Genomic DNA, 27,848 nt, shown 5'->3' with positions numbered 1-27,848 from the left:
TTGATACGCTCAGTACTTACTCCATTCATCGGATGAGGGAGGATGACAGGTGGTAATCAGCAGAAGTTTCCTTGGGTATGTTTGATTTGATGCCATGAGACCTCATAGGGCCTGGAGTCGATGTTGAGGACTTGCTCCCTCCCAACTATAATACCTGTGCCATTATCTCTGGTGGTACAGGACATAGCCAGTGATAGTGATGGAGAAGTTTGGGATATTAGCTGAGAGGTATGAATCTATGAGTATGACTAGATCAGGCTGTTGCTTGATTAGTCTGTGGAATATCTCTCTCAATTTTGACACTAATCTCCAGATGTTACTGAAGAGCCCTTTGCAGATTTGATTAGGATGGTTTTACCTTTGTGTCAATGCTGGGTGCTCTGTCTGTTTTTATTTTTATTGAACTTTTTTGTAGGGCTCTGATACAACTGAAGGCCTTGCTGGGTCACTTCAAGGGGCAGTTAAGGGTCAATCACATTGCTGTGGGTCTGGAGTCACATATAAAACAAACCGGATAAGGTTGGAAGATTTACTTCCTTGAAGGACATTAGTGAATCAGATAGGTTTTTTCAACAATGCGGAAGTTTCATAGCTACCATTGTTGAGACTAGCTTTTTATTATAAATTTATTTTTCTATTAGTTTGACCAATATAAACCCCAAAATCTTTTAAAAGCAACAGCTGCTGATAACATTTTGAAACAAATCATTATCTATCTATATGTAAATGCATACAATATAATTTAACACATTTATTACCATGTAAAATAGGCTTAGCTTAATTGAATGAAAGTTGCAAACACATTGCAATAACATCACACTTAACCCAAGTCTCAATAGTACTGTACTGTCACATGTTAATGAATGGGCATCCTATCGTAAGCACAGAGCGTAGTGCACTCCTCTCAATTACAAAGCAAAATTAGACTATGAATTGGCCACACTAATATGTGAACTTTGATCTTTCAATTTTCTTTTTCCAACCACTGCCTGTGGCTAGTCTATGAAAGATAGTGATTCTATCTTTCCTGATGTGATATGATCATAAATTTTAGAATTATGTTTATTATTGTACCAAATCTTATTTTTAGTTATAATTGTTCCTTTGAGTTCCTATTATTGTAATTCTTCTATTAAGTTCCCACTTATGGTCCAAGCTACCATAATACCCTAACTAGAAGCAAAGAAGGCAATGTCCTAATGTTATGACAATAAATAGCTATGTTATTTGCAAATAACTAACAATTGGTTCAATGGTGCCTTCTGCTTTTAGATTCAAAACAAGTCAGTCAAATAATATTTGGACAGAAGTTAAATGCAGTAAATTTTTAAAATCATTGGACAGAGACAAATGGTGCATGAGCTGCTAAATTTAGCTGGCACCAATTCTAACAAATAACAATATCAGTTTCATTGCTCTATTAAAGACAGCAGTGCTAGGAAGATACTGGATACTTAGAACATTTAGTGCTGAAGTGTTTTCACTCATGTATTTGCAGTATTTACTATTTTAACCTACTTTATCTTAATATTTTTATTGAGTTACACTGTAAGTCATCTTTAGCTATCATGGATAGTTTAAGACAAATCATATATTTTTTATTTCTTAATAAAAAAAAGTATTTTTTTATTGAAGATTCTGTATTGCAAACAGCTTTGTGATATTGATGTACATGTTATATATTTTACAAACTAGGAAACATCATTACAATATTCCAGATTATTAGAGGTACAGAGCAGTTCCTCAGATGGTCTAACAATTATTAGACTTTCTCATACTTTCCATGTATTTTTCATTATAATAATGTTGCAGCCTTAAGATCAAAGAATTTTTCTATTATATTATATGCTTTAGATAGAATTGAAGTAAGTCTTGCATTTTAATCTATGAATTCGTTAGCTGGGAAAGTACAGGAGTTTATAATGAAGTCTGAGGTATATATTATAGAAACATGCAATATTCTTTGCAGAGCTGTATATATATATATATATATATATATATATATACACACACACACATATATATATGCTGCTGTTAATTCCATTTTCATCTACTTGTGTATGATCACACCACTTCCTCCAGTTCTAATTGTTATTTGCCTTCCCTGAAATAGGACAGAGATACAAATTAATATGATAAAGTTATCTATTCAGGAAATCACAAGTCAATATTAACCTATTTCCCACTTCCTAGATTATATATCTTTTCCTAATCAAAAGAATGAAATGTTAACTTAATTGATTAATCTCTCTGTTCTCAACTAGCCAGTAAGTAAAAACAAAAAAACTGCGGATGCTGGAAATCCAAAACAAAAACAGAATTACCTGGAAAAACTCAGCAGGTCTGGCAGCATCGGCGGAGAAGAAAAGAGTTGACGTTTCGAGTCCTCATGACCCTTCGACAGAACTTGAGTTCGAGTCCAAGAAAGAGTTGAAATATAAGCTGGTTTAAAGTGTGTGTGTGTGTGTGTGTGTGTGTGTTTGGGGGGGGGGGGTTGGTGGCGGAGAGAGAGAGAGAGAGAGAAGTGGAGGGGGTTGGTGTGGTTGTAGGGACAAACAAGCAGTGATAGAAGCAGATCATCAAAAGATGTCACCAACAATAGAACAAAAGAACACATAGGTGTTAAAGTTGGTAATATCACCAACTTTAACACCTATGTGTTCTTTTGTTCTATTGTTGGTGACATCTTTTGATGATCTGCTTCTATCACTGCTTGTTTGTCCCTACAACCACACCAACCCCCTCCACTTCTCTCTCTCTCTCCGCACCCCCCCACACACCTTAAACCAGCTTATATTTCAATTCTTTCTTGGACTCGAACTCAAGTTCTGTCGAAGGGTCATGAGGACTCGAAACGTCAACTCTTTTCTTCTCTGCCGATGCTGCCAGACCTGCTGAGTTTTTCCAGGTAATTCTGTTTTTGTTTTAGCCAGTAAGTAAGTAAGGTAAGTAAGAGCAGCCCAAGATGGCTAATTTGTTTTCCCTTGTTATATGCTTAGTTTAGAATCAGCTTCACTTTTTTTTGTTCAATGCTCAGAGAACTGGCCAATTGGCCAGCCAAATGGAACTGCACCTGAACTTACAGTGAAACCCCTGGTGGCAAAAATGTTACTGTTTAAAAAAAAACTTTGCCGCTCCCTGCATTGAACCTGACAGATATTTTCAAAGGAGCACCAGATGGTTTGGATTGAAATTGCCTTCCTCCTCTCCTGCCTAATAAGCTTAATAGGCCATTAATTGAAGGCAAGGCAGTTCTTTGTTTCCTTACCTTGGAAATTGCATCACATTCTGGAAGCACCAGCATCCTGGGACAACCTCGGGAAGACAGTTTTCAATGCATCACCACACCCCTCCTTGCCCCCTCTTGCAATTGAAAGTTCGGCTCAAGTTTGGTTTCACTCTTACCTATTCAATCATAGCCAAAGCATTAGCAGCAATGGCTTCTTTCACTGTCCCTGCTCAAATGCCTCTGGAATCCTCCAAGGATTCTTTTCTTGGCCCCATGCATCTCTCCACATCAACATGCTGTCCCTTGGTGACATCACTGGCAAACGCGAGGTCAGCTTCCACATGTACAGTGAAACTCTAAATCCATACTATTGATTACATTCCCCTCCCAAGCCATTGACTCAGGCTCAGATTCTTCACAACCTGTGTCCTATTCAACCATAGCTGTGCTTGTGACTCCATTTTCTCTTCACCACAAATGCTTCATAATTCCAAATTTGTAACATTAACCATCTCTGTCCCTATTTCAGCCCATCTGCATTTGTCACCTTCAGACTTCACTATTCGATTGCATATGTCGTCATATGGCTCCTGAGATAGGACACTGGGTGAGTGGCTACGGGAGTGGCATGGAGGATATGAGGGGCAAGGGCTAGAGGTCCTAACAATTTCAAAAACAGCTGGGGCAAAGTCCCAGAGAACTGAGGGGAGAGTTCTAACCAGCCCACCTGGGCACTTGCTCACCCATGGCTGCCTACATTCTGAGCCCGACTCTATCCCGCACCTGTGCCCCGAGTGAAAAATTGCACAATTAATGTTACTTTTTAAACTGAGGCCTGTCCGAAAAATTGAGAAATTTCCTGACTCGAGTTACCTGTCGTAGTTGCTAAAATCCGGCCCTTAGTGTCCAAGTTCGATCCTGCACTGAGTACCATTCTCCTGGTCACTGACCTACAATGGCTTCTGGTCTGGTAATGTCCTCAATTCTAAATTCTTATCCTCTTCTTTAAATCCCTTCATGTCCTTGATTCTGCCATTCTCTGTAACCTCCTCCAGCCTGACAATGAGAACCACCATCCTCCACCCACCAAATCTCTCATTCCTCCTTTGTCTCTGGCCCCTTTTACGTACTTCCTATGTTCACCCCACAACTGTTGACCATGCCTTCAGACAGTTATGCCCCGTGCACTGGAATTCTCTCCTTAAACCCTCTGCCATATCATCTCCCTCTCCTCCATCTAGATCCTCCTTTAAATTCACCTCTTTGACTCAAGCATTTGTATATCCCTCTTAATATATGCTTCTTTGGCTCAGCTTCCATTTCTGTCTCTGTAAAACACCCCACAACACTTTATGTTGATGGTGCTATACATATATTGTTGAAGTTCCAATCACAAGACAGTAACTAAAGGGATAACATGGCAAAACCAGTATCTTACAGTCTGATGGAGGAGGACACTTTAGAAAGCTATGAAGGCAAAAACAGATTTTCTTTCTAAAATGGCAATGGTTTTGAACTTAAATAATGTTTTTGAAACATAAGATTGAAATCAGGAAGTGTTTGAGAAGTAAATATTGAAATGCAATGCTACTTTGTGTACTTTATTTCTTGGTTTTGAGTTAAGTACATGTTCTACGCTAGACAAGACAAAAGTTGCTAACCCCTCAACAAGATTTTTTGTAGATTGTTGACTGACCGTTGCTGTTGGATAACCAGAGATTACATGATTTGCTCTTGCAGCATTGCCAGACTGAATCAGAACCATCTGTGCTGCAGGATGTTGCTGGTTGGCGACATATGTTGGGGCAATTTTCTGCTGGTTGACAACATAGGTTGCACCACGTTGCTGCTGGTTGACAACATAGGTTGTGCCACGTTGCTGCTGGTTGACAACATAGGTTGCTCCATGTTGCTGCTGGTTGACAACATAGGTTGCTCCATGTTGCTGCTGGTTGACAACACAAATTGAACTAGGATGCTGCTGGTTGACAAAGTAAGGCAAAATTGGAGAAGAAACTGCAGCACCAGTATTCTGGGGGACATAAACCACTGATGAAGCAGCAAGTGACTTCTGGTAGCTAGCATATTGTGGATGAGCATTTGGCAGTTGCGGTGCTGTTGGGTATGTTGGATATAGTGGATATGGAGCAGATGCTGGGTAGTTGGTTTGATATCCAGTAGAAGTATATGTTTCATCTCTCTGACGTAGAGAGGGGTAATGTGAGGAAACCTACAAAATTAAATCACAGAGCAAGATGAACTATCTTCTTCAATAGGAAACTATTTGTTTTATCATATTAATTTGCTGTTTCGCATGCATGAAAACAATTAACATCGTTAACTTCACTACCAAGACAAGGCGAATGGTGCATCAAGCTTAAATAACATTTATCAAATGATGTTGAACAGACTTAAAGCAACCAATTGCAGAAGCAGAGCCAAAAAAATCCAATATTTTCACCAAACTCAAAAATTACCAAGTTAAGTTTCCACGAGGACCTGGGGCATGTTTTTCTGGTCGGTGAGCGGGGGCGGGGCCCACTCACCGACACGTAAAATGATGCGGGGATACGTCGGGTGTTCATCCCAACGTCACCCCGCGTCATTTAGATTTTCAATTCGGCGGGCGTGCAGCCGAATCAGCTGCGCACCTGCCAAACTGTCAACAGCCTATTAAGGCCATTAAAAAACTAATTAACCTCATTGATGGACTTGTTCATCCAACCTTAAGGTTGGCAGGCAGGCCGGGAGCCCAGGCAGGCCTCTGAAAAAGCATGAAACCTCATCCACAGGCGGGATTAGATTTCATGAGGGTATTTAAATTTTTAACTTAGGTTTCAATAAAACTTATGGACATGTCCCAACATGAGGGGACATGGCAGGGAAAAATGTTAACCACGTTTATTAAAAGTTTTAAATCGGAGCCGATCTCCCTGAGGCAGCACTTTGCCTTAGGGAGATCTGTGCCCTCTTTCGCATGCATGCGGGAAAGAGTGCACTCCCGGCTGAGGGAATCCCCCCCGCCCTGATCTGCACAGGGAGCGCATAGTGCTTCCTGGCGGACGTCACGCTGGGCGGGCCTTAATTGGCCTGGCCACTTAAAATGGCTGCGCCCCCCTGACCGAGGGCGCCAATCAGAAGGCTGCCCTCACCCCCCGACAGGGGGAAAATGTTGACCCTGGTATTAATACATTGCACTGGAACTCCTGGATTTACATTTCCAGCGTTGACTGACATTCATATCAAGGCTACCTGAGAGTGCAAGATAAATATAGATAAAGTATCATCAGCATCCAACTAATGCAGGCATAGCCCTTGGAAAGCCCAAAATTGAGGGGGAAATGTAAAGGGTGTCATCGATGCAGCTAGGTCATGCATCCGTATAAACCTACTGTCTTTCCATCAGACCTAACTGCCTCATGATTAATTACTGATTTTTTTTGCTTGCACAATTCCACTGAATGAGTTGGAAGGTGTTGGGCTGTAGGAAAGTGTAGTTGTGGCTCTTATTACTCTGGGGAAGGGAGGAGGAAGATAGGCACATAAGAATGTTTCATGGAGATAAAGGGCTGGATTTTAGTGGTTCCCAATCAGGACCAAATAAAGGCTAGACTGATGGGGTTGGGTGGCTGGAATTCCTGCCTCCATTCCGTTTACATGTGGATGGGGAGGAAGCAGGCCCTGGAACCCACCCGCTCCTATGAAAAGGTGCAACTGACAGTGTTGAGAACTCATCGCGAGCCTGTCCCAGGTAAATATTTAAATTTTCACAGAGGCAGCCAGACTTTAGCAGCTGCACAGAGGCATGAACCATGGACTGAAGTGGGGTAAAATTTAAAAGCTAAGTGAAATGATTTTGCCTCCTGTACAGTTCATTAAATGCTATAACATGAGTTGTAAATGTGTTCATTAAGGTGAGTCATGACTGTGCCGTGGTTGGAAGATGTAATTACTCATTAAGCAATGTGCTTGCCAGATTGTTACTTCTGCCAACTGGCGAGCTGTCAAGTAAAAGATCGACATTGCAAATGTTGAAGTCTTCAGATCAGTTAGGAAAATTCATCTAATGGATGTAAAGGTAGAATACATTTCACATTATTGAATGAGTAACCTAGTATTATAACCAAGTGTAAATTTTTCATCTTTTCCCAATGTTTTTAGGTATTCAGTATAGACATCTGTTGAGATAACAGTTCTGAAGTCTGTTTGTTTACTCAGGAAATTTTATGGGTTCTTGGCTACAATCCAACTGTCCAATCATTTTACAAGTGCTTCACATTGTTTACGCAGCTCCCTTGAAAAGTCTGTTTGTTTACTTGGGGAGTCTTATAAGCTATTAACAGTTTCCACCTGTTATAATAGAGCTTGTGAGTTCTGTTCATAAAGTGGATAATGGGTAAGGGGAGGTAAGGGGTGGGGGTGGGGGGGTGGGTGGTGGTGGGAAAGGCTGGTTAAAGTGGTCATGTAGGTGAGCTGCTGATTGCCTTGAAAGCACCAAGCCGAGGCTTTTTTGGGAACAGAGAGGACTTTTAGCCTGCCCGTTTGGACTTGTCCCACCTCCGCTCTTGCCTCAGTGACAGGCCCATCCCCAGGCCACTTGGGATCATATTGGGGTCCAGGCCCTGCCAGCTGGCAGTCTTGAGGCAGAGATGGGATTACAACAGCAGGAGTCTTCTGATTCCCACCTCCAGCATGAAAATCTGGCCCACAGAGATAGAAGGTAAAGCTGTCGTCTTAGATCATTATCAGATATCATTAGAAATACTCTGCAGTCTAAACTCCTTAGTGCCCCAAAAAGGGTTTGATTCCAGAGTTACACATGAACAAAAGGACCCAAGGAAAGAATAAAATCAGGCAAACGACATCAGGGATTAACTAATTTTACTTGTGCCAAGATCCATTGGTGGTGGGAATTGAAGGGGTAGTCAGGTCAGTAGTGGCCTGTAATGATCTTGTGAACTCAAGAAGAGCCCTGGTGCTTCTTCCAATTCCACAAAATATAACAAAGTTCACAAAGTTCTTTGGCTTCTTTTTGAGTGGCATCCAGTGGTACTTTATGGATGACAAGTTAGGCTACTAAAGACCTGACAATGCTTGATGGAATTTCTGCATCATAAAACCAACTTACCAATCTGGTTCTAAAATGGTAAAGTGAGGACCATGTTCAACAAGAAGGGCTCTGACCTACTTATCAGTGATCGGTGTTGATGAGGTGAGTCTCTACTTTGCTAAATCAGTTATCAATTTGTCTAGAATGGATGCAGTTATGTTAAACTTAGCTACCTCTTTACATACATAACTAGGTTTAGAAGAATGTCTAGGGCAAGTTCGAGATCTCATTCTGCTGTCCTTATAAGACTTTACATCACCTAAAAAAAAATTCTAGATACTTACATATATAAGAGACAGAGAATATAAGGAATTCACCACACAATTAAACATTTTAAATATTAGGTGAAATTGAGTGGGGAACCCTGAGAGAGTTGCTTCCTGAGTTAATTAAGAGAACTAGGTTCTGAAAATATACATTTTTGTTTCTATGAAATTAAACTTTTCATATATTTTGGCTACTATCTAGCATTGGCTTGGCAACAAAATGTTCAGGAGATTCAGGATATCAGTGGTTTTGCAAGAACCTATGAACTAGATTTCCTTTCTGTCTGCTTTAATACAATACAATTGAAACAGTAGAAATAGATTTTTGATGCAATACCGCAGAGTAAGGTGGTGGGTTCAAGTCATACGGGGGTGGTTGAGGAGCGTTTCCATTAAGTCCAGCATCTGCTACAGTTCTAACACCTATGTAGTAAGATAAATTAAAAACAATAAGCTAAGTATGAAAGCATAACATTCCATTTAAAAATACATGCACTAACAATACCTGGTTACTGTGTAGGAAGGAGCAAAAAGACCAGGGGCTGAACTTTTACTCGGTGGGAGGGTGCCCGCCCGACCTGCTCAACTGTAAAATGACATGCGTTGACGTCGGGCAAGCGTCCCAACGTCAACACACAGTCACGCAAACTTTCGGTTGGCAGGCAAGTGCCGGAGTTGGCAGTGTGCCAGCCAACAATTAAAAAGCTTATTAAGGCTATTAACAAGGTCATTGAAACAAATTTTTCGCTGCCTCACAGTTGGTGGGCAGGCAAAAAGGCCAAGAGGCCTTTGCATTTTTTTGGAAACCTCATCCATGGGTGGGATGAGGTTTCCAACACCAAATAAAAATAAAATAAAACTTTTAAAATTTAATTTATAACATGTCACTACTCATGTGACAGTCACATGATAGGACATGTTTTATAACATTTAAAACATTTTTATTTCTAATTTTTAAAAACTGTTCATTTCCCTAAGGCACCTCTGTGCCTCAGGAATATTTTCAAGTGTATACTCGCACACATACACTCACCCTCCTCCCCCGCCCGCACAGGCAGCGCTGAGCACTGCCGTTCGTGTTTCATGCTGGCGGGTCTTAATTGGCCCACCAATGTGAAATTGCAGTGTGGCCCCGATCACGGGTGGCGGTCGGCTTCCCGACCGCCTTGCCTGCCCTGCCAAGGGCAAAATTCTGCCCCAGAGTGGGTGTGGGAATGGTGGGAATGGGCGGTGTGGAGACAATTCAACAGATTTTATACCATGGAATGATAGATTGAGGATTCACCCTACAATTTCAGTAAAGGGTATTGCCAGTCTCTGAAGGAAGTGACAATTAGAGGCAAATCACTTATACAAAGGGGGAGAAAGGCTAAATGTAAAAATAATCAGAGCTCAAGTTTGCCAGTAAAATTTTTGTATCTCTAAAGCTGACTAGTTTCAGAGCAGAATTAGTGGAATTTTAGGTGTAGACCGCATGCCTGCCTTGTTAGAAATTAATGGCTGACCTCCTTTGGCACTGCACACAGATGTGAAGATCAAGTTCAGTAAGGGTAGCAGGTGGAAAATAGCATGTTGCATCACCCTACAAAGGTTATTCCTTCCAAATAGTCAGTTGAACTTCACTATCGCCTCATTATGTTCTGCGCAAATAGGCAGAAAAGATAATCATTCAAAATCAGAAGCAATGGGAAATAATTTATTAGTGTATACATCAATCAGCTATTTGTTCCTGTTCTTTAAAATTCAACTCATATAGAGATGCTAAAATCACCTGCAGGAACATCTGCTATGATCGCATTAGTTAAAGAAGCCTGGGGAAAGGGCTTTTAGTTCGGTGGGGGCGCATGCGATCGGCGGGCCCCGGAGTGGCTGGGGAATAGACCACCAACCGCAATCGGCCCCCGACCGCAATTTTACACTGGCTGGCTAATTAATGGTGATCCAGCGTGAAAGGCGCGCTGAAATGCTCTGCGTTGCCGGGGTGGGGGCAGGAGGAGGGCGGGCACTGATGTAAGCAAAATGAAAGGCAGAGAGCTATCTCAGGAAACTGAAGAATTTAAAAGCAATAAATAAAGATTTTAAAATCCAGAAAAAAACGTCCACGCATCAGAATCAGCCACCTGATGAAAATTCTGTCCATACATTTTTATTTTTTTTAAACTGGATAACAGAAACCTCATCCCGCCCTGGCATTCGCCCATTCATCAACCGTAAGGTTGGACTGACAACGAAAAATTGAGGACAATTGGAACTTTAATGGGCTTAATTGCCCTCTTAATTGTTGGTGGGCCGTTTCTGACTTTTGTGTGTGTCCGCCGACTGAAATATCATGTGAGTGCAGAATGACATGGGACGCTCGCCCAACGTCATCACGTGCTATTTTACATGCGAGCTAAAAATTCATATAGTTTTGTACTGTACTATAATCTTGTGCATTTGAAATGTAAGCTATTTGAATATATATTTTTGATGTGTATTTTGTGCTTTAATACCAGAAGGGAGTGCTCCCAAATCAAACATGGCATGGCTAAATACAGATTAATGCTCTTCAGTAATTAGCAATCCATCCTCCGCCAAAATAATTTGTTATACTTCCTATATCAGGAATCCTATACCATCAGAGTGAGATTCCTAATTTAGCGCCAGTCAGTAGTAAATGGTGGAATTTTTTACTATGGATTGTAACTCAGAAATGCATTTTACGTAGGATGCTTACAAGTATCAGACAAGGCAAACTTTGATCTGAACTTGATGTTTACTCAAACCCAAGTGCCCACCTGCACTGGATCTACAGTCTTTGGCACTAAAAATATTCACATTTAAAGTTGGCAGTCATATAAGTCATAACTAGTATCTATTTGCATTAATGTCAACTTTAAAGTTTTTGATTATAACACCTTAAGTGCTCAATTTAGTGCAGACAGAAACAGCTGTGATTAACTCTTTAAGGAGCACTGAATGTAGGGTGAGACATATGTAAGTAATTAACACTTCATTAATGTTCCATTATCTTTTGTGCATTTAAGACCTTCTAATCAACTCTAAGTGGTGCAGGATTAGCTTTTGCAGTTTAAATAAAGGTGATAGTTGTCTGTAGGTGAAAGCATTGCTTGAGAGCAAGAAGATCTGGGATAATTGAGAGTCAATGGATCATATGCATGGGGACTCTCTCTTCACAACAGTTTGCTCTTTACATTAGAACTGGTGCTTGTTTTACTGTTCTGAAACCTCTGCTAATCTGATCTGCATCAACAGCAGAAACACAGAGAGAGATTAAAACTGATCCAGATAAAAGTTTATAATCTTGGGAACAAGGTCAGGGCTGAAGAAATTGTATCTATCTCAAAAATGTTTACTTGGTTCCTTTCTCCACTGGCAGACCTGATGAGTATTTCCAATACTGTCTGGTTTTATTTAAGGCCAGGGCTGCTCCTGATCTGCATATGAGAGAGCAGCAAATATCTTTAAAGGTTAGAAATCATCCTGATCCAAAGTAGAGTCTGTGACAGGAAAAATCCCAGAGTTGGAGGGACTGACAGGCACTTACTGAACCTGGAGAAAGGAAAACAAATAACCCATAGTGAGCTGTAAATTGCATGGTAGACTACTCAATAAACTAAATTTGGTACCTCTCTGCAGAGTGTAACCAGACCTCTCACTATTTATTAAATTAATTCTCGGCCATTTATCATACATCTCATTGTCCACAGAATTAGAGTCCTTATAGGAAACAGAACACAGTTGCTCCCAGCTTCCAATGGGTTCCCGTATTCCAGGCTTTGAGTAGTAACTATGAGTGGCTGTCTCTAGGCGCTTTCCTCAGTTTTTGGAGAGTTTCTTAAATCAACTGCCAGCAGTAATGCCTGTCCTGATGATTCTTCCTCCCCCTGGCCATGCCAGAACAAATCTCCCGGAATCTGTAGAAGGTTACAGGATGCATTTCTTTGCCTAGAGATGGTCTCCCTCCTGTGTCCAGCTGTGGTAGCTCACAAAGTCAAGCAGCTTTTTCCTCTCTGCTGACCACACAGAACCTCTGTTGTCAGCTTCTGATACTCATTGATTTATAGGGAACCCTTTAACCAGATCTCAAAAATGGCTTCCTCTTCCCCATGGCAATGTGAAAGACATTAGTCTTGCATTCATGTAGAAATGCTAACTAGCTATCATTCATCCCAACATCCAGCCAGAGCTACAAGAGGGCAGGACAATGATTATCCATTCAAGTTAGCCTTAATCCATGTCTTTTGTTTTAAAGTTTCAATCATGCTGATCAATGAAATAAAATATTTCACTGTCTCTGTTCCACTGGATGGAAAAAAGCATGTCCTCACCAATAGGATGGGACAAAAATAAAAGAGGCTTAACCAATAACTGGTTCAACAATTCACACAGACAACTCCTACACCTCAACATCATTTATCAGACCTTTACTTTTATTTTGTCAAGTGTAAAATGGGTGTCAAGTATAACGATTTAGCAATGGGGCAGCCTGTGCCCAATCTAAGCAGGCATTGGTTCCAGCAAGAAAATAGTCGTAATGGGTGGAGCAAGCATTGGGTTTGTCCAATTCAGGGTTCTTCAGAGGCTCCCGCGTCAGTCAATAACAGGCAAATTTAAAAACTATTTTTTTGAACTAACACATTCTGTGGAGCCAGAGGAGTCATAGTTGTAATTCCTTCAAGAATCCCCCATAGCCTGCTCCAATCCCTTCTCCTGGGATTTACCCAGGATCTGCTTCCAATGAGAAAGATGGCCAGAAATTGATGTCTTTGTTTGGATGAGTTGCCTGTGAACACGTACCCAGTGTTAGCAGCTCAAACTGAATGTCCTGTTGAAAGTTGAGGACCTGCTTCTACTAAAGCTCTTTCTTCTAGAGTTTGCCAGTCATCCCAGAGACTCTAGGATCAATGGAAATGCTGAAAAAGGGGCCAGATCAAAATCTACCTCTTTAACTTTGATTTTGAGGCAGTCAGTTGAAACCTCAATTTTTACTCAAATCACATTTTTTAACCGAACAGCGAAGTCTCTAAAATTATCAATGATTCTGCAGCAAGCATTTCATATTCCACAATTAAAAAGGCCTCAGAATCCATGAGGACAACATGCACCCATACACATATTGAATCCTTGACTCTCCAACTTGCACCTTATGAACTTTATAACACCTGAAATGAATCACCTAACAAATAGGATTTTTATCATTCTAAACATTAACACCATAACACTGCAGCTTGAAAGTTTCCCGAGCAGAATTTGCAGAAATTTGTCCTGATTATTTATGCAATACTGATTCATTTCAATGATATATTTCTTTTTTGGATGCTGATCAACTTGTTGTGCATCTCTAGCACTTTCCCTTTTTAATTCAGATTTTCATAATTTATGTTCTTTTTTTGTACCTTATCCAATATTGTGCCCCACCGCCTCCCCCCAACCCCAGTCAAGGACTGCCCTCTTTCCAGATTTCTACATCATGTTTATTGGTGGAAAGTGGTATATTCCAGAACTGTTTCTGCAGTTTATGCGTCACAAATCTTGACAGGGCACAGTGACTCAAGTTTTACCACACATCATTTGACAGTAAATTTCTTTGTTTGACTAATGTGCATTATGTTTGTTACTTAACATTTGTTTATAACATTAGCATTAATGGAGCATTACTGCACATCCTCCAAAGAATTCGTCTCAGGACAAAACTGCCTTAAGATAAGGTAATGGACATTCAGGACACTTAACAAGACTAATTACATGTTAGTATGCAAGATTACCCTTCCTTGCTATCCATGCCACAGTGCAATAATAATGTTCAGTATAAACATGGTGTTTATAGTGGAGAGGGGGAGACAGTGAAGGAGTCTCTCAGCAATGGAAAAAAATCTTTGCTCCAGTTATATCTGAGGTTACTTATTTGCAAATCTGGTACTTTCTTTCAGCTGTCCCTTTCAGAATTGTCTGTGACCCTACATAAATTTTAAAACAGAAGACCCATGGGCAATGTGGCTTACCTTTCTACTTGGTGCAATGGTCTTATGCTTTCTACTGTGATCTGGAGATTGGGGCATTGCAGGTACAAAGCAAATTTTGTCTACCACAGAGTCAGCTATTTCACACCATAGATGCATGAAACTTTACAGCACACAAAACGACCATTCAACCCATTGCTTTAGTGCTGACTCTTTGTTAATGCAATCCATAACTAATCCCACTCCCCTGCTCTCTCCATCTAGTCTTGTATCCTTCCTCAATCAATACCCAGCGAAATTACCTCAGAATTGAACTTCCAGAAGTGCAGTCTATTGGCTACCAACTTTATAAACAGATGGTAGTTATTATACTTGTATTTTTCAATTTCCCATTTCCAAGTTAAATTCAACCCCAGTATTTTTCAAATGTGTGTGACACCCATACGCTTGATGAATTTCAGTGATTCTTAGTCAAGCCATCAAAGGGGAAGTCCTGGACAAAGTGAACTGTTTTGCCCTGGAGATCAAATAGACATTGATTGTCTCTTCCCTCAGCAAAAAAGACACTGGCAAATGACAGAACATGAGGAAATGTCATGGCGCAAAAGTGAGATCAAACAACACCAACTTGCAGTTCCATAGCACCTTTAACATGGTAAGATGTCCAAACACATCCCAGGAGCACTATCAAACAACATTTGACACCTAGCCACTTAAGGAGATACAGTAAAGTTCCGCCATTTGTGACTTTCTTGCTTGCAAATTTACTTACCACACTTTTTATTTTGCAGATAGCATCATCCATAGCGTGAGAAATTCTCACTTACCTGCGGTTTCTTCTTTCTTTCTTCTTTTCCTGAGGGGATGATTGCCATGACGGAGCAGAGACTGAAATGGTTTCGGCTGAAGTGCAGCCCCGAATGAAGGGATTAACGCAGAAATGTCAGAACTGCTGGGTCCAGAGCTACAATAGAGGCTCTATTCAATTTTAAAATATCACTGATGTATTGCTCAGAAGCTCCCTTGTCTGTCCTTTACAGGTACTGCACCACATTTTTGCTGGAGAGTCCAGTACTGCCCTTGCATGGCTGGAACCGATCCAATTGAATCCCATTTAAAAACATGTTCCCTATTTGCGACTTCGCCATTTGTGAGATATCGCAGGAACTTAACCCCTGTGAATGGCGGGGCTTTGCTGTATTAGGATAGAAAAGAGGTAGGTTTTAAGGAGTGACTTAAAGAAAGAATTAGAAAGGTAGGGAAGGAATTCCAAGGTACAGCCACCAATGGTGATGCGCGAAAGGCCAACATTTGAGAAGCACAGTTATCTGAGAGTTAGGGATAAGAAGGAGCTAGGCTATGGAGGGATTTGAAACCAAGGATGGGGATTTTAAAAATTGAGGCACTGCTTAACCAGGAGCCAATACAATTCAAGACCACAGGGTGTTAGTGAATGGGACTTTGTATAAGCTAGCAAGCGGGCAGCAGAATTTTGGATAAACTTAAATTTATGGAGGATAGAAGATGGGAGGATGGCCAGGAGTGCATTGGAATTGTCAAATCTAGAGTTAAAAAAGGCATGGAAGAGGGTTTCAGCAGCAGAAGAGCTGAGGCAGGGGCAGGGGGAGGCAATATAGAGACAGAAGTAGGCAGCCTTAGTGATGGTGCAGAAATGTGTTTGGAAGCCCATGTCAGCATCAAAGTTGCATACTATCTGGTTCAGCCCCAGGCAGTTGTCAAGAAGAGGGATGGAGTTTGTGGTAAGGATCAAAGAGATTGGCTTTGACAGAAAGTAACAGGAATTAGAGTCAGGCCAGTGAGGAATGCAGTGGGTGCATGGCCAAACTACAAGGAATGCGCTGAAATCAATGTCAAACCAGCAACGAACAAGGAATTGGATCGTTAAGATGTTAGAAGACCCCATGAACTGCTTGCTACAAGTTGTTAAAGAAAAAAATAAAACAAGTAACAATGATGAGTGGGAATAATAGGAGGAAAAATGCCTCATTGCTGATATCACACTTGGCTGCAGTAAAAGAAAAACATTCTTGAGAATTTGTGTGCTTCTCAGCTGGAACCTGAAGTTGACAACTATTACACTCTGAACCACCTGAAGCTCTATTTAAAATTAGACTGGTTTTAGAGATACCAATCTACCCTTGGCAATTAAACATGCTCTACCTTATATAATGTTACAATTCTGATCCAATGACACAGCATATCATGTGACTTACCAGAAGTAATAGGTGTATATTAAGTATCTTGTTCATGCGCATACTTTGTTGATGGGCTCAAAGTAAACCAACAGCAAACGTATAAATCAAAGTTGAATTTCCACAGGAGTTCTCCAATGGGTCCACTGCAAATTTGGCTGAAGAGCTGCAGAAACTGCACTAATTACATAAATGATGCCAAAGCCATTTTTCCCCCAGGGTTTCTGCTGCTTTTCCACTGATGTTAGTGAACAGGTGGGAGAAATCCTACAGAAATTCATCCCTTAAGGATTTATGAAAACAACCAATCGTGAATGATCACCAGGAGAATGCAGCTGTAAAAATATTAGGAAGAATTGAATCTCAGAAAGTATTTTGTGAACAAATTTCACCCTTTTTTCCTTCCACATCTCTAGCTCATTCCCACTCCACCCCCTAAACTAAAGTGATGCAGTCTGTGCTCCAAGTTCTAACCTGGAAAATTGGTTGAGCTTCTTGCCAGTGATAATCTGACAAGTTGCAAGTGAGCTCAGTTGATGCAGGCTGAATGCAGACACATGTAGCTGCACTTTTGTCTGCTATGTTGCCCCAACTCAGGTAACAACAGTAAATGAAGGAAAATAGAGCTGACCACATCCCCATCACCAGACATTGTTTGTTGAAAATTGATCCCAAACTCCCTTATCACCTTGTAGAACATGTCAGAGCCATAGCACTTAGCCACCTTTTCTACTGGTTGATGCACAGCCCTCCGGCTGCAAAAGTAAAGCTGGCTGCCTTTCAAAATAAGGATCTGAAGCCTATTATAACCCTGTATTTGGAGATTCTTGTTGATCAAACACTAACTACAGCCAAATCAATAACAGTATTCGTTTTGCAAAAATCTTAGACATAGCTGTCAATTAAACCTCATTACCCGAGGCTGGGTCTGATTCTTTGATCTGTTGTAAAGTGGCTTGAATTCATCTCTAAACATGAGTAATTCTCAATTTCAATGGCCCCTTCTGTGTTTATTCACAGAAATATAAACCCAACTCCTTTGAGGTTATTTTGGAAGTGACGTTTCCCATATTATCATATTACATGGACCACCAACCTTTGATAATGCCAAGGCTGTGTGATCTCTGCCACCAAAAGGTACCAGGCAACTCTATGGGATGGAAAAAGTCTGGATACCCACTGTAGCAGCAAAATGAGGAGGATGTATCTTAAAAAGCTGGAAATAAATATTTTTAAAATGTTGACATGAGCTGCAAGACTTCTAAACAGCGGTAAGGAAAGAGGACCAATATTAGACTCCCCCCCTCCAACATTCTCCTAAGTGGGATTGTCACTGTTGCCTAAAAGTTTACCCCTAACCTTCTCCTAGGTGTCACCGGTTGCTGCAGAGGTAGGCAGCCAAATCAGGTGGGTACATGGGCCCTACATCTCGAGCCTCACGCAACAGGGTGATTTGGTCTCAGGCAGGGGCAGGGAGGGAAATCCAAGCTGGTGATGGAGATGTGGTCATCTCCATTTTCCTTCATTTACCGTTGCTCATAGACTCAAAGATGTTTACAGCACAGGAGGCCATTCGGCCCACTGTGTCTGTGCCGGTCAACAAAGATCTGACTACACTAATCCCATTTTCCAGCGCTCGGCCCATAGCCCTGGAGGCTATGGTAACACAAGTGAATATCTAAATACTTTTAAATGTTACGAGAGTTTCTGACTCAACCATCCTTTCAGGCAGCGAGTTCCAGACTCCCACCACCCTCTTTCTCCTTAACTCCCCTCTTAGCCTTCTACCTCTCGCAAGTATCTATGCTCCTGGTTATTGACCCCTCTACTAATGGAAAAAGTGCCTTCCTATGCACCCTATCTATGCACCTCATAATCTTATACACCTCTATCATGTCCCCTCTCAACCTTCACTGTTCCAAGGAAAGCAACCGCAGCCTATCCAATCTTTACTCATAGCTCAGAACGCCCAGCCCAGGCAGCATTCTGGTAAATCTCCTCTGCACCCTCTCCAGTGCAGGCACATCCTTCCTATAATGTGGTGATCAGAACTGCACTCAGTATTCCAGTTGTGGCCTAACCAGCATTTTATACAGTTCCAGCATAACCTCCCTGCTCTTGTATTGTACTCCTCGGCTAATAAAGGCAAGTATCCCATTTGCCTTCTTAACCATCTTATCTACCTGCCCCATCACCTTCAGGGATCTATGGATATGCACACCAAGGTCCCTCTGATCTTCAGTACTTTCCAGTGTCCCACCATTCATTGTGTGATCCCTTGCCTTGTTAGTCCTCCCCAAGTGCATAACCTCACACTTTTCCGGGTTGAATTACATTTGCCACTGCTCTGCCCACCTGATCAGTCCATTGATATCCTCCTGAAGTTTATGGCTATCCTCCTCACTATTTACCACCCGAACAATTTTTGTGTCATCTGTGAACTTCATCCCCTACCTGATTTGGGGTGACATGGCAGACGAAAGTGCAGCTAAATGTTTCTGCATTCAGCTGGCACCAACATACGAGGACACAGTTGTTTTGCAGAGACCATTATCCCCATGCATATTAATTGACCTCCATTTGCATTAGTACAGTGTATTTTCCATGCAGGCCCCAGCTCACAGAAAACCGTAATGACGCCTTATGGACTTTTCGCACTAGTAAGGCGATACAAGTTAGACATTCAGCACAGACAAAATGTACATTTTATCACAGCACAGAGTAACTGAATAAATAAAATTCTGACTTTTGCTGGTGCATTGGTAATTTTTATTTATATGGTGCCTTTAACAACATCAGCGTGTCCCAAGTCATTTACAGCCAACAAAGTACTTTAGATGTAGTCACTTATGTAATGGAGGAAACATAGCAGCTAATTTATACATACCAAGATCCCACAAATGCCAATGAGATAATGACTAGATCATTTCTTTTTCCTGACTGATGTTAGTTGAGAGATGATCGCCTAAAACACTGGGAGAACTCCCCTGCTCTTCTTCAAATACTGTCAAGGGATCTTTTATTTCCACCCATGAAAATAGATTAATGTTTCAGCCTAGTTGTAGGTTAACATTTTTGAGTTGCATGCAATCAGATAAAATGGCTCACATGACACACAAAGTCATTCTCATGGCAAATGCAGCTTGGTTTGTAATGCTGATATCCATATTAGACATTATGTCTCCATTGCTTCTTTAGCACAATACTACAGTAGCATGTAAGAATATGTACCATAGAATGGAATTCTGGAAATTGGCTGACACTTACGATTCTCCAAGTAGATCATAGATCATCTTAGCTGTACCCTTAGGGAAGATGTTGTGGAAGATTAGATGAATTTTCACAGGTAAAATTCAAGGAAAGTTATGAGGGCTGTTCTGGCACACTATTCTGGGAAAATCTGCCCTCACATATCATACCACCACTGCATAATTTAGTGTTCAAGTACAGCTTTAACAGTTTGCAATAAATCCAACAGGATGTTCTGGTTCAGGTTTGTATGAAACTGACAGGCACAAATCAGATTCAGGTGATGGCAGAGCATTTTGCACCAGGATAGTGTGCAAGATCAGCTCATGTGTCTCTCCCTGAATTTTCACTATCCCAGCTGCCCTACACAAAGTTGAAGTTGATTGATTATATATCACAGAATCATAGAATTGTTACAGCATAGAAGGAGGCCATTCATCCCATCATGTCTGCGTCGGTTCTCTGAATGAGCAATTCACCTAGTGCCATTTCCTACTTTCTCCCCTCTTGAATGCCTCGATTGAACCTGAGTCCACCAAACTCTCAGGCATTGTATTCAAGATTCTAATCACTTACTGCATGAAAATGTTTCTCCCATGCCTCCATTGCTTCTTTTGCCAATTACCTAAAATCTATGATCCTCTCATTATCGATCCTTCCACCAGTGAGAATAGTTTTTCCCTATCTACTTTGTTCAGGCTGCTCATGATTTTGAATACCTATATCAAGTCTCCTCTCAACTTTCTCCTCTCCAAGGAAAACAATGCCAACTTCTCCAATCTATTTACACAACTGAGGTTCCTCATTCCTGGAACCATTCTTGTGAATCTAAATATATTTCAAATTACGTCCTGTTGCAAGAACAATGTATCATAAATACAGGGGCACAGAAGAAAACAGGGTCAGGATTAGTCTGAGTTGTACTTGCAAAGTTTCTCATGCTCCTTGTAAGATGACAAAAGCTTATTGGTTAAACTTCACCTGTGAAAGATAAGTCACAGCATTGAGCATCTGTAGCCATCAGCTTAATCAGAATAAGAATAGGTAGCCTGCACATAAGTGTCTTTTGGAAGTGATTCCATTATTTAATAGTCAAAAATTTGTATTTCTGAAAGAAAATTGCACACTTCCCAAAAGTCTATCTAGGGAAATGCAGTGTTTGCTGTAGTACTGAGCAAAACAGACAAGGAATTACAAGCTTAAGCATGAGTTTGTAAAGGAGTGCAGCTATACAATTGGCCTCCACTTCCATGGGATGTTTTAATACGTTAAAGGTGCTATGTAAATATAAATTGTTGTTGTAGTTAGAAACCAGCCAGGGTTCCCACCCCTTGCTGGATAGTGTGCATGGATATTAGATAATGATTGCCTTCAAGGTTGGCTAGACTCCCAACATTCACTATTTGACATAGGAGCATAGGAGGAACAGTCACTTGGCTAAGGCAACAAATGACAACCAATCACAGCAATATGTAGGACCTTAAGGATGGGGTAGAGGGGTAAAAGAAGGAAGAAATTTGAAATTTTTACCAAATAAGGCATGAGTTTATTCCTTCCCTAGTCCAGCATACAGAAATTGTTTTATATTCAAGCTAATTTAAAGTAACTAGAGCTTTATTGAGGCATCACTGGTTGGGGAATTTTTCAGATAGACTCACTTCCTGGAACAGGCTGAACCACAATCTGTTCCATATCAGTCACTGGGGATGTTAAAGTTCAGCAGATGCTCCACCTTTTGCAACACAACCTTTGTGATTTTATTCATTATACAAATTCTTAAAATTTAGCTGAACACATAACTGGTGCTGCACAATCATGGCAATGTTATTGATTGTATCAATGCATTCTAGGCACTTAAGAGTAAATTAACCAGCTTTGGACAACATAATTTTGGCAATATGGTTTTAATTAATGTAAATTGCAAATATACGGATGAACTGGACTTTCCCCTCAGCTGATCTGATCATTTTCTGATCCTAGTGTATATTTTAATTTGTCACTAGTTCAATTCAAGCATTTTTATGCTTGATGTACAAGGGGAACAACAATATCAGGCACTGTTGGTAGCCGCAAGCCAGATGCAATCTTAAAAAGGAAAGTAAGAATACCAAAAATCATCCCCTGACTGCTAACATTAATGTAAAATGACCATAATTTCACAATCAATTGCGACTTATATGGATGTCTAGCGTGAAATTGGGTACCAGGCCAGGGAACAGCATTTTTTATCATTTACATATCACAGGACTGCTATCAATGGAAGTGGCACTCTGAAACAGGTCTGTTCTCTTGTTCTGTTGATTTATAGTGCAGGGCAGATTGAGCAACAATGGATAGCAGTGTGTGCTTCAAAGCTGTAAACGTAACTTTAAACCAAGTGCACATGTGCAAGATGCTGTTGGCTTATACCTACAGGTAGGTATGTGGAAAGACTCGGTCAGATCTTGCTCTTTAGTTAAACTGGTTTATTTTGGAATGCTAAGAAGCACAGCCCCGTATCAAACCACCCCCTGTCCCGCAAACCTTTTTCAGGATATTGGGCAGAGTCCTCAGGCCTGCAATCGTTGCAATGTAGGGAAATCTGACTGCTAATTTGTGCACAGCAAAATTCCACAAACAGCAAAGAATTAAGTGCTCAACTTTGGTATTTGGTGAGGGATAAATGTTGGGCAGGACGCTACAGAAAACTTATTTTCTCTTCTTTGAATAGTGCCATTGGATCTTCGACATCACCTGAGACAGGACTTTGGTTTAATGTTTCATCCATAAAATGGCATCTGCAGTAATACTTCAGTACTACACTGCAAGTGCACCCCAATGTCTGTGGCCGGAAGAAGGGAGCTGGGAGTCTATGAACAAGGCTTTTAAGGCTCCTACAAATATTTGTAACAGATGCTGAAATTGAAACCTGCTTTAGAATAAAATCCTGATGCCCATTTCCAGTTTCTTATTGCTCATTTGCCATTTTTGACCCAACCCTCACCCCCCTCCCCTTCACAATTCCAGGCCTAGTGCTCATGGTGCATCATGATCAACATGCCCAGGGTGCATGAAACCATTCAAATAAGCTAATCTTGTGTTATCACACTTAATGAGTTTCTTCCTGCATGGGCACATTTATTGTCTGAAGAACGCCAAGGCTGCTGTTGCTGCACTGGTGCCAATAATTTCTGTCCAGCCCTCACTGCACAAACATTTCTGTTTCCTGCGTTAACAGGTAGATGATATCTGAAGTTTAATGATCTGTAGAGCTGTTTGTTGGGTTTCAGTTAGGGGATTGACTTTGCATGTGGAAGACTTTTAGATTGGGTGCCGAATAAATGCAATATTGGCAATTTCCACGTGGTGCCTGATTAATGTGGCAGTCAAAAGGACTAGCTACTTTTAGATTTGATTCTCTAACTTCTTTTAAAACAGGCTGCAGATGTCAAATGGGGACTGTACTGCAGTTTAAAGTTCAGAAGCTACAGCACACAGAATCTGGTAGGTAAAACATGTTCAGGGTAAGGGGAATCGGGCAGGGGGTGGGTGGAAGAAGCTGATTCTGACAACTTAAGGATCTTGCCTAAATTGTCACCTCTTGGGGCCTGGTGTATCAAACATGGATATTGACACATCCCTCCAACAATTATGACCTTAGCTCCATCTCTGTTTGTGCACCTCCCTCCTCCAGGACTGCAAATCAAACACTGAAGAAAGAGGCCGTTCTTCAGACAGTGACAGGAAGTGAATTGGAGTATATATTTTCTGGAAAATTTACATTTTTGCATATAGTGTGATTTAATACATTTTCACGCAGTTGTGAACTGAAATTGTATGCCTACTATCATTTAACGGGGTTAGTTTAGTTGGCTAAATGGCTAGCATGTAGTTCAGAATAACACCAACAACACAGGTTAGATTCTCATTCCAACTAAGATAGACATCGGACCACCTTATCCTGCCCCGGAGAGTGGAAGGCAATGGCAAACCGCCACTGACAAACTGTCAAGAGAAACAGCTCAGGATAAAGCATCAGCAGACAATAAGCCAAGGATCTACCTTCAGGCAGGGCACTCATGGAATAGAATCATTTAACTACAATATCATTACAAATTTCTGCAGTACATAAGCAATCAGAAACTGCTTCACACTCAGAAAATGAACAGCTCCATTTAGTGATTTTTTTTCTAAAATAAAGAGGATTATGAACAGGATTAAGCAACCACTTGGATAAAACCAGCAATGAAGATACCAACAATTCCATTTCTCATTACAATTTTTTAACCTTTTCCTGAAAAATTCAACACCCACAAATCAAGTATTTCTGCCAATGTTTTCCTCAGTTAGTTTCAATAAATTCATACAGGTTTACAAACAGCACATTTATGAATTAATTAAATCTAATGCATAGAAGAAAATATCAGTATTGTTAGAAATGAAAAAGCGTTTGAGTTTGTGTTTGAAGTTCTTTTACTTCCGGTACAAATTTCACAGTTCTGTCTTATACTAAAAGACAAAGTTCTTCCCTTCAAGAAGCAAGAGGACAGGTGGTATTCATAGCTGGTAGCTATATTTATTCATTTTTATTTCTCAAGGCTAAAACATAATATACAAGGCCTTCCCAGGTCTGGCTTTTTTGTGGCCTATAAAAGCTATGCTTTCCTTACATCTCTGATACTCTCGCCCTGCTTCTGAAGTTTCTATTTCCATTAATTTCAGCAAAAAAAACCTCCCTGATAAATATGGAAAATTTCAGATTCCTTTGTGCATCTCTCCCTTTCCCCATTATTTTCTTCCAATTGTTTACTTTTAGTCTTACTCTCTGCAGTTGTTCAGTTACTTTCCTTCTTTGTGTTTATGTTACTCTCTACTTGCCCTGTTTTGCTTCAACTACATTTGTTACTTACACTATTACCTCAGGGATCTCTCCCAATTGAATTATTTTCCTCTAACTGCTGCTGTTTTGTCTAGAGGTCTCTCCCAAATAATTGTAAAGGTCACACATGAGATAAATTTTCCAAGTCCATGTAAGGGAGGAAAGCTTAGACTATACCATAAGCTTAATAAAAAAAAAAGGTCCAATCAGGATGATATGTGGGTCTGAGTGTACAGCTGTAATTGCCCAAGTGAGGGGGTGTGAACACAAATTATGTAGCTGCTTGGCATGAGTAAGACAATAAATTAAAGGTTCAGAAGACTTAAGAATCCCAGTATTAAAGAGTTATCATAAGTTAACCCATTACCAAACGATACACATGTGTTTGGTTTTTTATCAGTTAGCTCATAGGAAGTTGCCTTTGGCTGTCACAGTCTAAAAGTTTGAAGAGACTGAACATTCAAACATCTGAAGAGGGTAAGAAGTGACATTCAGACCAAACAAGTCAATCCCACCAATTGATGATGGAACCTTGCACATATTCCACCCACTACCTAGAATGTGACAAAATGGTTGGATTTTAAATAAACTTTGGAAGTGTATTTCATTCATTCTTCCCCAATGCACATTTTTGTTAAACTATTTTACATGAAGGAATCAAAATGACACAAATCCACCCCCCCACCCCCGGCCCACTCGGGAGTCTGTAACATATGATAGCAATTCGACTGTACCCCAATCAACTGGACATGTCTTAGAATCCGGGTTCACTGGAGCAGATTTAGGATCCCTTTTGATTTTCCCTCTCTACTTAGGGGCACTAAAGCATGCTGTAGTACTGTATCCACAATGTCAACAAAGTGCCATGTTTATCTAGTGCCTTTAACATAATAAAACACCCCAAGATGCTTCACAGGATGCTCCCAAGATGCTTCGAACACATAAGAAGATATTGGGGCAGATGGCCAAAAGCTTGGTCAGAGGTAGGCTTTAAGGAGTATCTTAAAGAAGGAATGAGTAGAGAGGCAGACAGGTTTAGGGAGGGAATTCTAGACCTTAGGATCTTGGCAGCTAAAGGCAAATCACCATTGGTGCGGCTACTAAAATTGCGGAAGTTCAAGAAGCTAGAATTAAAGGGGCACAGATATCAAAGGGTTGTAGCTTTGAAGGAGATGACAAAGGTAAGGAGGGGCAAGGCCATAGAAGGATTTGAAAATAAGAATGTGGATTTTAAAATGGAAGCGTTGTTTACCTGAGAGCCAGTGTAGGTGAATGAGACAGGGATGTGGGTGAGAGGGATTTAGCGATTTGGGACACCGACAGCAGAGACCCGGAAAACCTCAAGTTTGGTACTAGGTTTACGAGCATCTAAACATATAACCCACAGAGTTAAATAATGTGTACAGATTTTCTAAATATAAGTTAATAACGAAATTATTCCTTAAAACATAAAGTGGCAACATTGAGTTTTCAGAGCTCATAGGCCACAACAAATTTAAGACGCATTTCATACCATCGACTTCGTTAAAACACCGTGGCTTAAGGAAGTTCAAATCTATTTTGTTCGAAACAAATTAATATTCACATGAAATGGCAACAAAGGCTCCCTCTCTCTCACTCCCATACCTGCAGTTTTCCCAAATTCTGTCATTGCGGGTGACTTCAGTACAAGTTGCAGCCAAACTGGATAAGGCAGCACACCATGGATTGGCTTCCGAAGTATGATGGTACGAAACAGAAGATCAACACCTCGTCATGTAAAAGTGGGAGGGATAGAGGATAAAAAAATAGATTTATAAAGTACCCAATTAAAAATCACTAGTTATGTTGAAATATTACTATAACTTAGAAAAGTATTATTGGACCAAATCTGTTCCACATTGTTACGACCAGGTTGTGAAACCTTAGACTTATTCCATTGCCAGTAAACATGTTCCATTTCTTTGTGATTCGAAACCATAGCGGTCACAGGTTATAAATTCTTTGGGCTGTCTAAAATGCACCAGCGCTGGGACTGAAAACAAGCTGATTTCTAAAATACTGACCCCATGAAAAGTAAATGTATCAAAAAGATTCGCTGTTCTAAATCTTAACCAGCTGTTGTTTTCCCGATTGGCATCCCTGTGTTTGTTTACCAGCTGCTTGGAGTGAGCAATTGCTTGTCCTCAGCATGGCAGGAGGTCGAGGATCCTCCCTCCACATCATTACCCCGCCATATGAACGTACAGGTCCGAGAGTTCATAGGAAGGGATGAGTGAGAAAATGTGCTTCAGGAGTCTGCATTTCCCGGAATCCAAACACGATACGTGCATGGGGATCTGCCGGTGGCGATCAAAATTACCACATTTATTTTAATTATTTTTCCCACACGCTCCTTCCAGGCTGACGTCAAATGGAACTTAAGCACTATTATTCAGGGAGTTGTCTGTTCCTGCATCTGCTAGATCATGGGTGATCTGCTTCATACGGGGGAGTTCCCGGACTCCATCACCTTTGCCATATCAGCTCCTCAGCCCCATGAACGGGGTGAGATAACTTAACTGGATGGGGTTGGGGAGGGGGGAGTGGTGGCTGAAGATGGGGCATCATTGCCTCATGAGCACCGTCTGCAAAACTCATGAGCTTTATTTTTGAGGAAAGCAATTGCAGTCCATCAGTGCCCAACTGGTATGTGATCGGTAACAATGGGCCCTGTGTACCAATTTGCTGCGAGCTGTTATAAGGTCTCCGGTCTTACAAACGGCAGCGCCGCCCCTCCCTTCGTCCGGTCTGGCGCCTATTTCCGGTGAACAGAGGCAGGTGTCCGGATGACTCCACGGCCTGAGAAAAGCCATCAGTGTATAACTTCACATTCAACGGTAAAGCAAATCAGAATCAACAGCTCGATTTTCTTTTTACGTTGAGCGCCTTTTTGCTGTGGGTTGGGAATGGTTAAAACTGCCGAAATGTGAGTGTAAGGA

General features: G+C 40.9%; 1 protein-coding gene across 7 annotated transcripts; it reads right to left on the bottom strand.

Moving 5' to 3' along the window:
* Nucleotides 1–1,601: 1,601 nt before the first annotated feature.
* Nucleotides 1,602–27,848, bottom strand: LOC121275681. 7 transcript variants are annotated; one of them, XM_041183223.1, is made up of 6 exons: nt 27,626–27,842; nt 26,515–26,637; nt 10,111–10,245; nt 8,943–9,028; nt 4,926–5,459; nt 1,602–2,104 (listed from the first exon to the last, which is right to left on the bottom strand). In XM_041183223.1, exons 3-6 carry the CDS (start codon nt 10,181–10,183, stop codon nt 2,051–2,053), a joined length of 747 nt encoding a protein of 248 aa, XP_041039157.1. In that variant the 5' UTR covers nt 10,184–10,245; nt 26,515–26,637; nt 27,626–27,842; the 3' UTR covers nt 1,602–2,050. The 7 variants fall into 7 exon arrangements, with proteins under 7 accessions (XP_041039157.1, XP_041039156.1, XP_041039158.1 ...); XM_041183222.1 differs by lacking the exon at nt 27,626–27,842 and adding an exon at nt 27,024–27,201; XM_041183224.1 differs by lacking the exon at nt 27,626–27,842 and adding an exon at nt 27,024–27,201 and having other exon boundaries at nt 26,515–26,599.

The sequence above is a fragment of the Carcharodon carcharias genome, chromosome 3 (genome assembly GCF_017639515.1).
Source record: "Carcharodon carcharias isolate sCarCar2 chromosome 3, sCarCar2.pri, whole genome shotgun sequence".
Taxonomy (NCBI): Eukaryota; Metazoa; Chordata; class Chondrichthyes; order Lamniformes; family Lamnidae; genus Carcharodon; species Carcharodon carcharias.
Note: the sequence above shows the minus strand (reverse complement) of the source record. Positions and strands in the feature narration are given on the sequence as shown.

Bases quoted from the DNA above. Each gene is read 5' to 3' on its own strand.
- LOC121275681 (XM_041183218.1), bottom strand. From the start codon at position 27,722: ATGGCTTTTCTCAGGCCGTGGAGTCATCCGGACACCTGCCTCTGTTCA. The intron at 26,600-27,587 runs GTACACAGGGCC...ATACTTCGGAAG, and splicing joins TAACAGCTCGCAGCAAATTG to CCAATCCATGGTGTGCTGCC. The intron at 9,029-26,514 runs GTATGGGAGTGA...CTTACTACATAG, and splicing joins AGAATTTGGGAAAACTGCAG to GTGTTAGAACTGTAGCAGAT.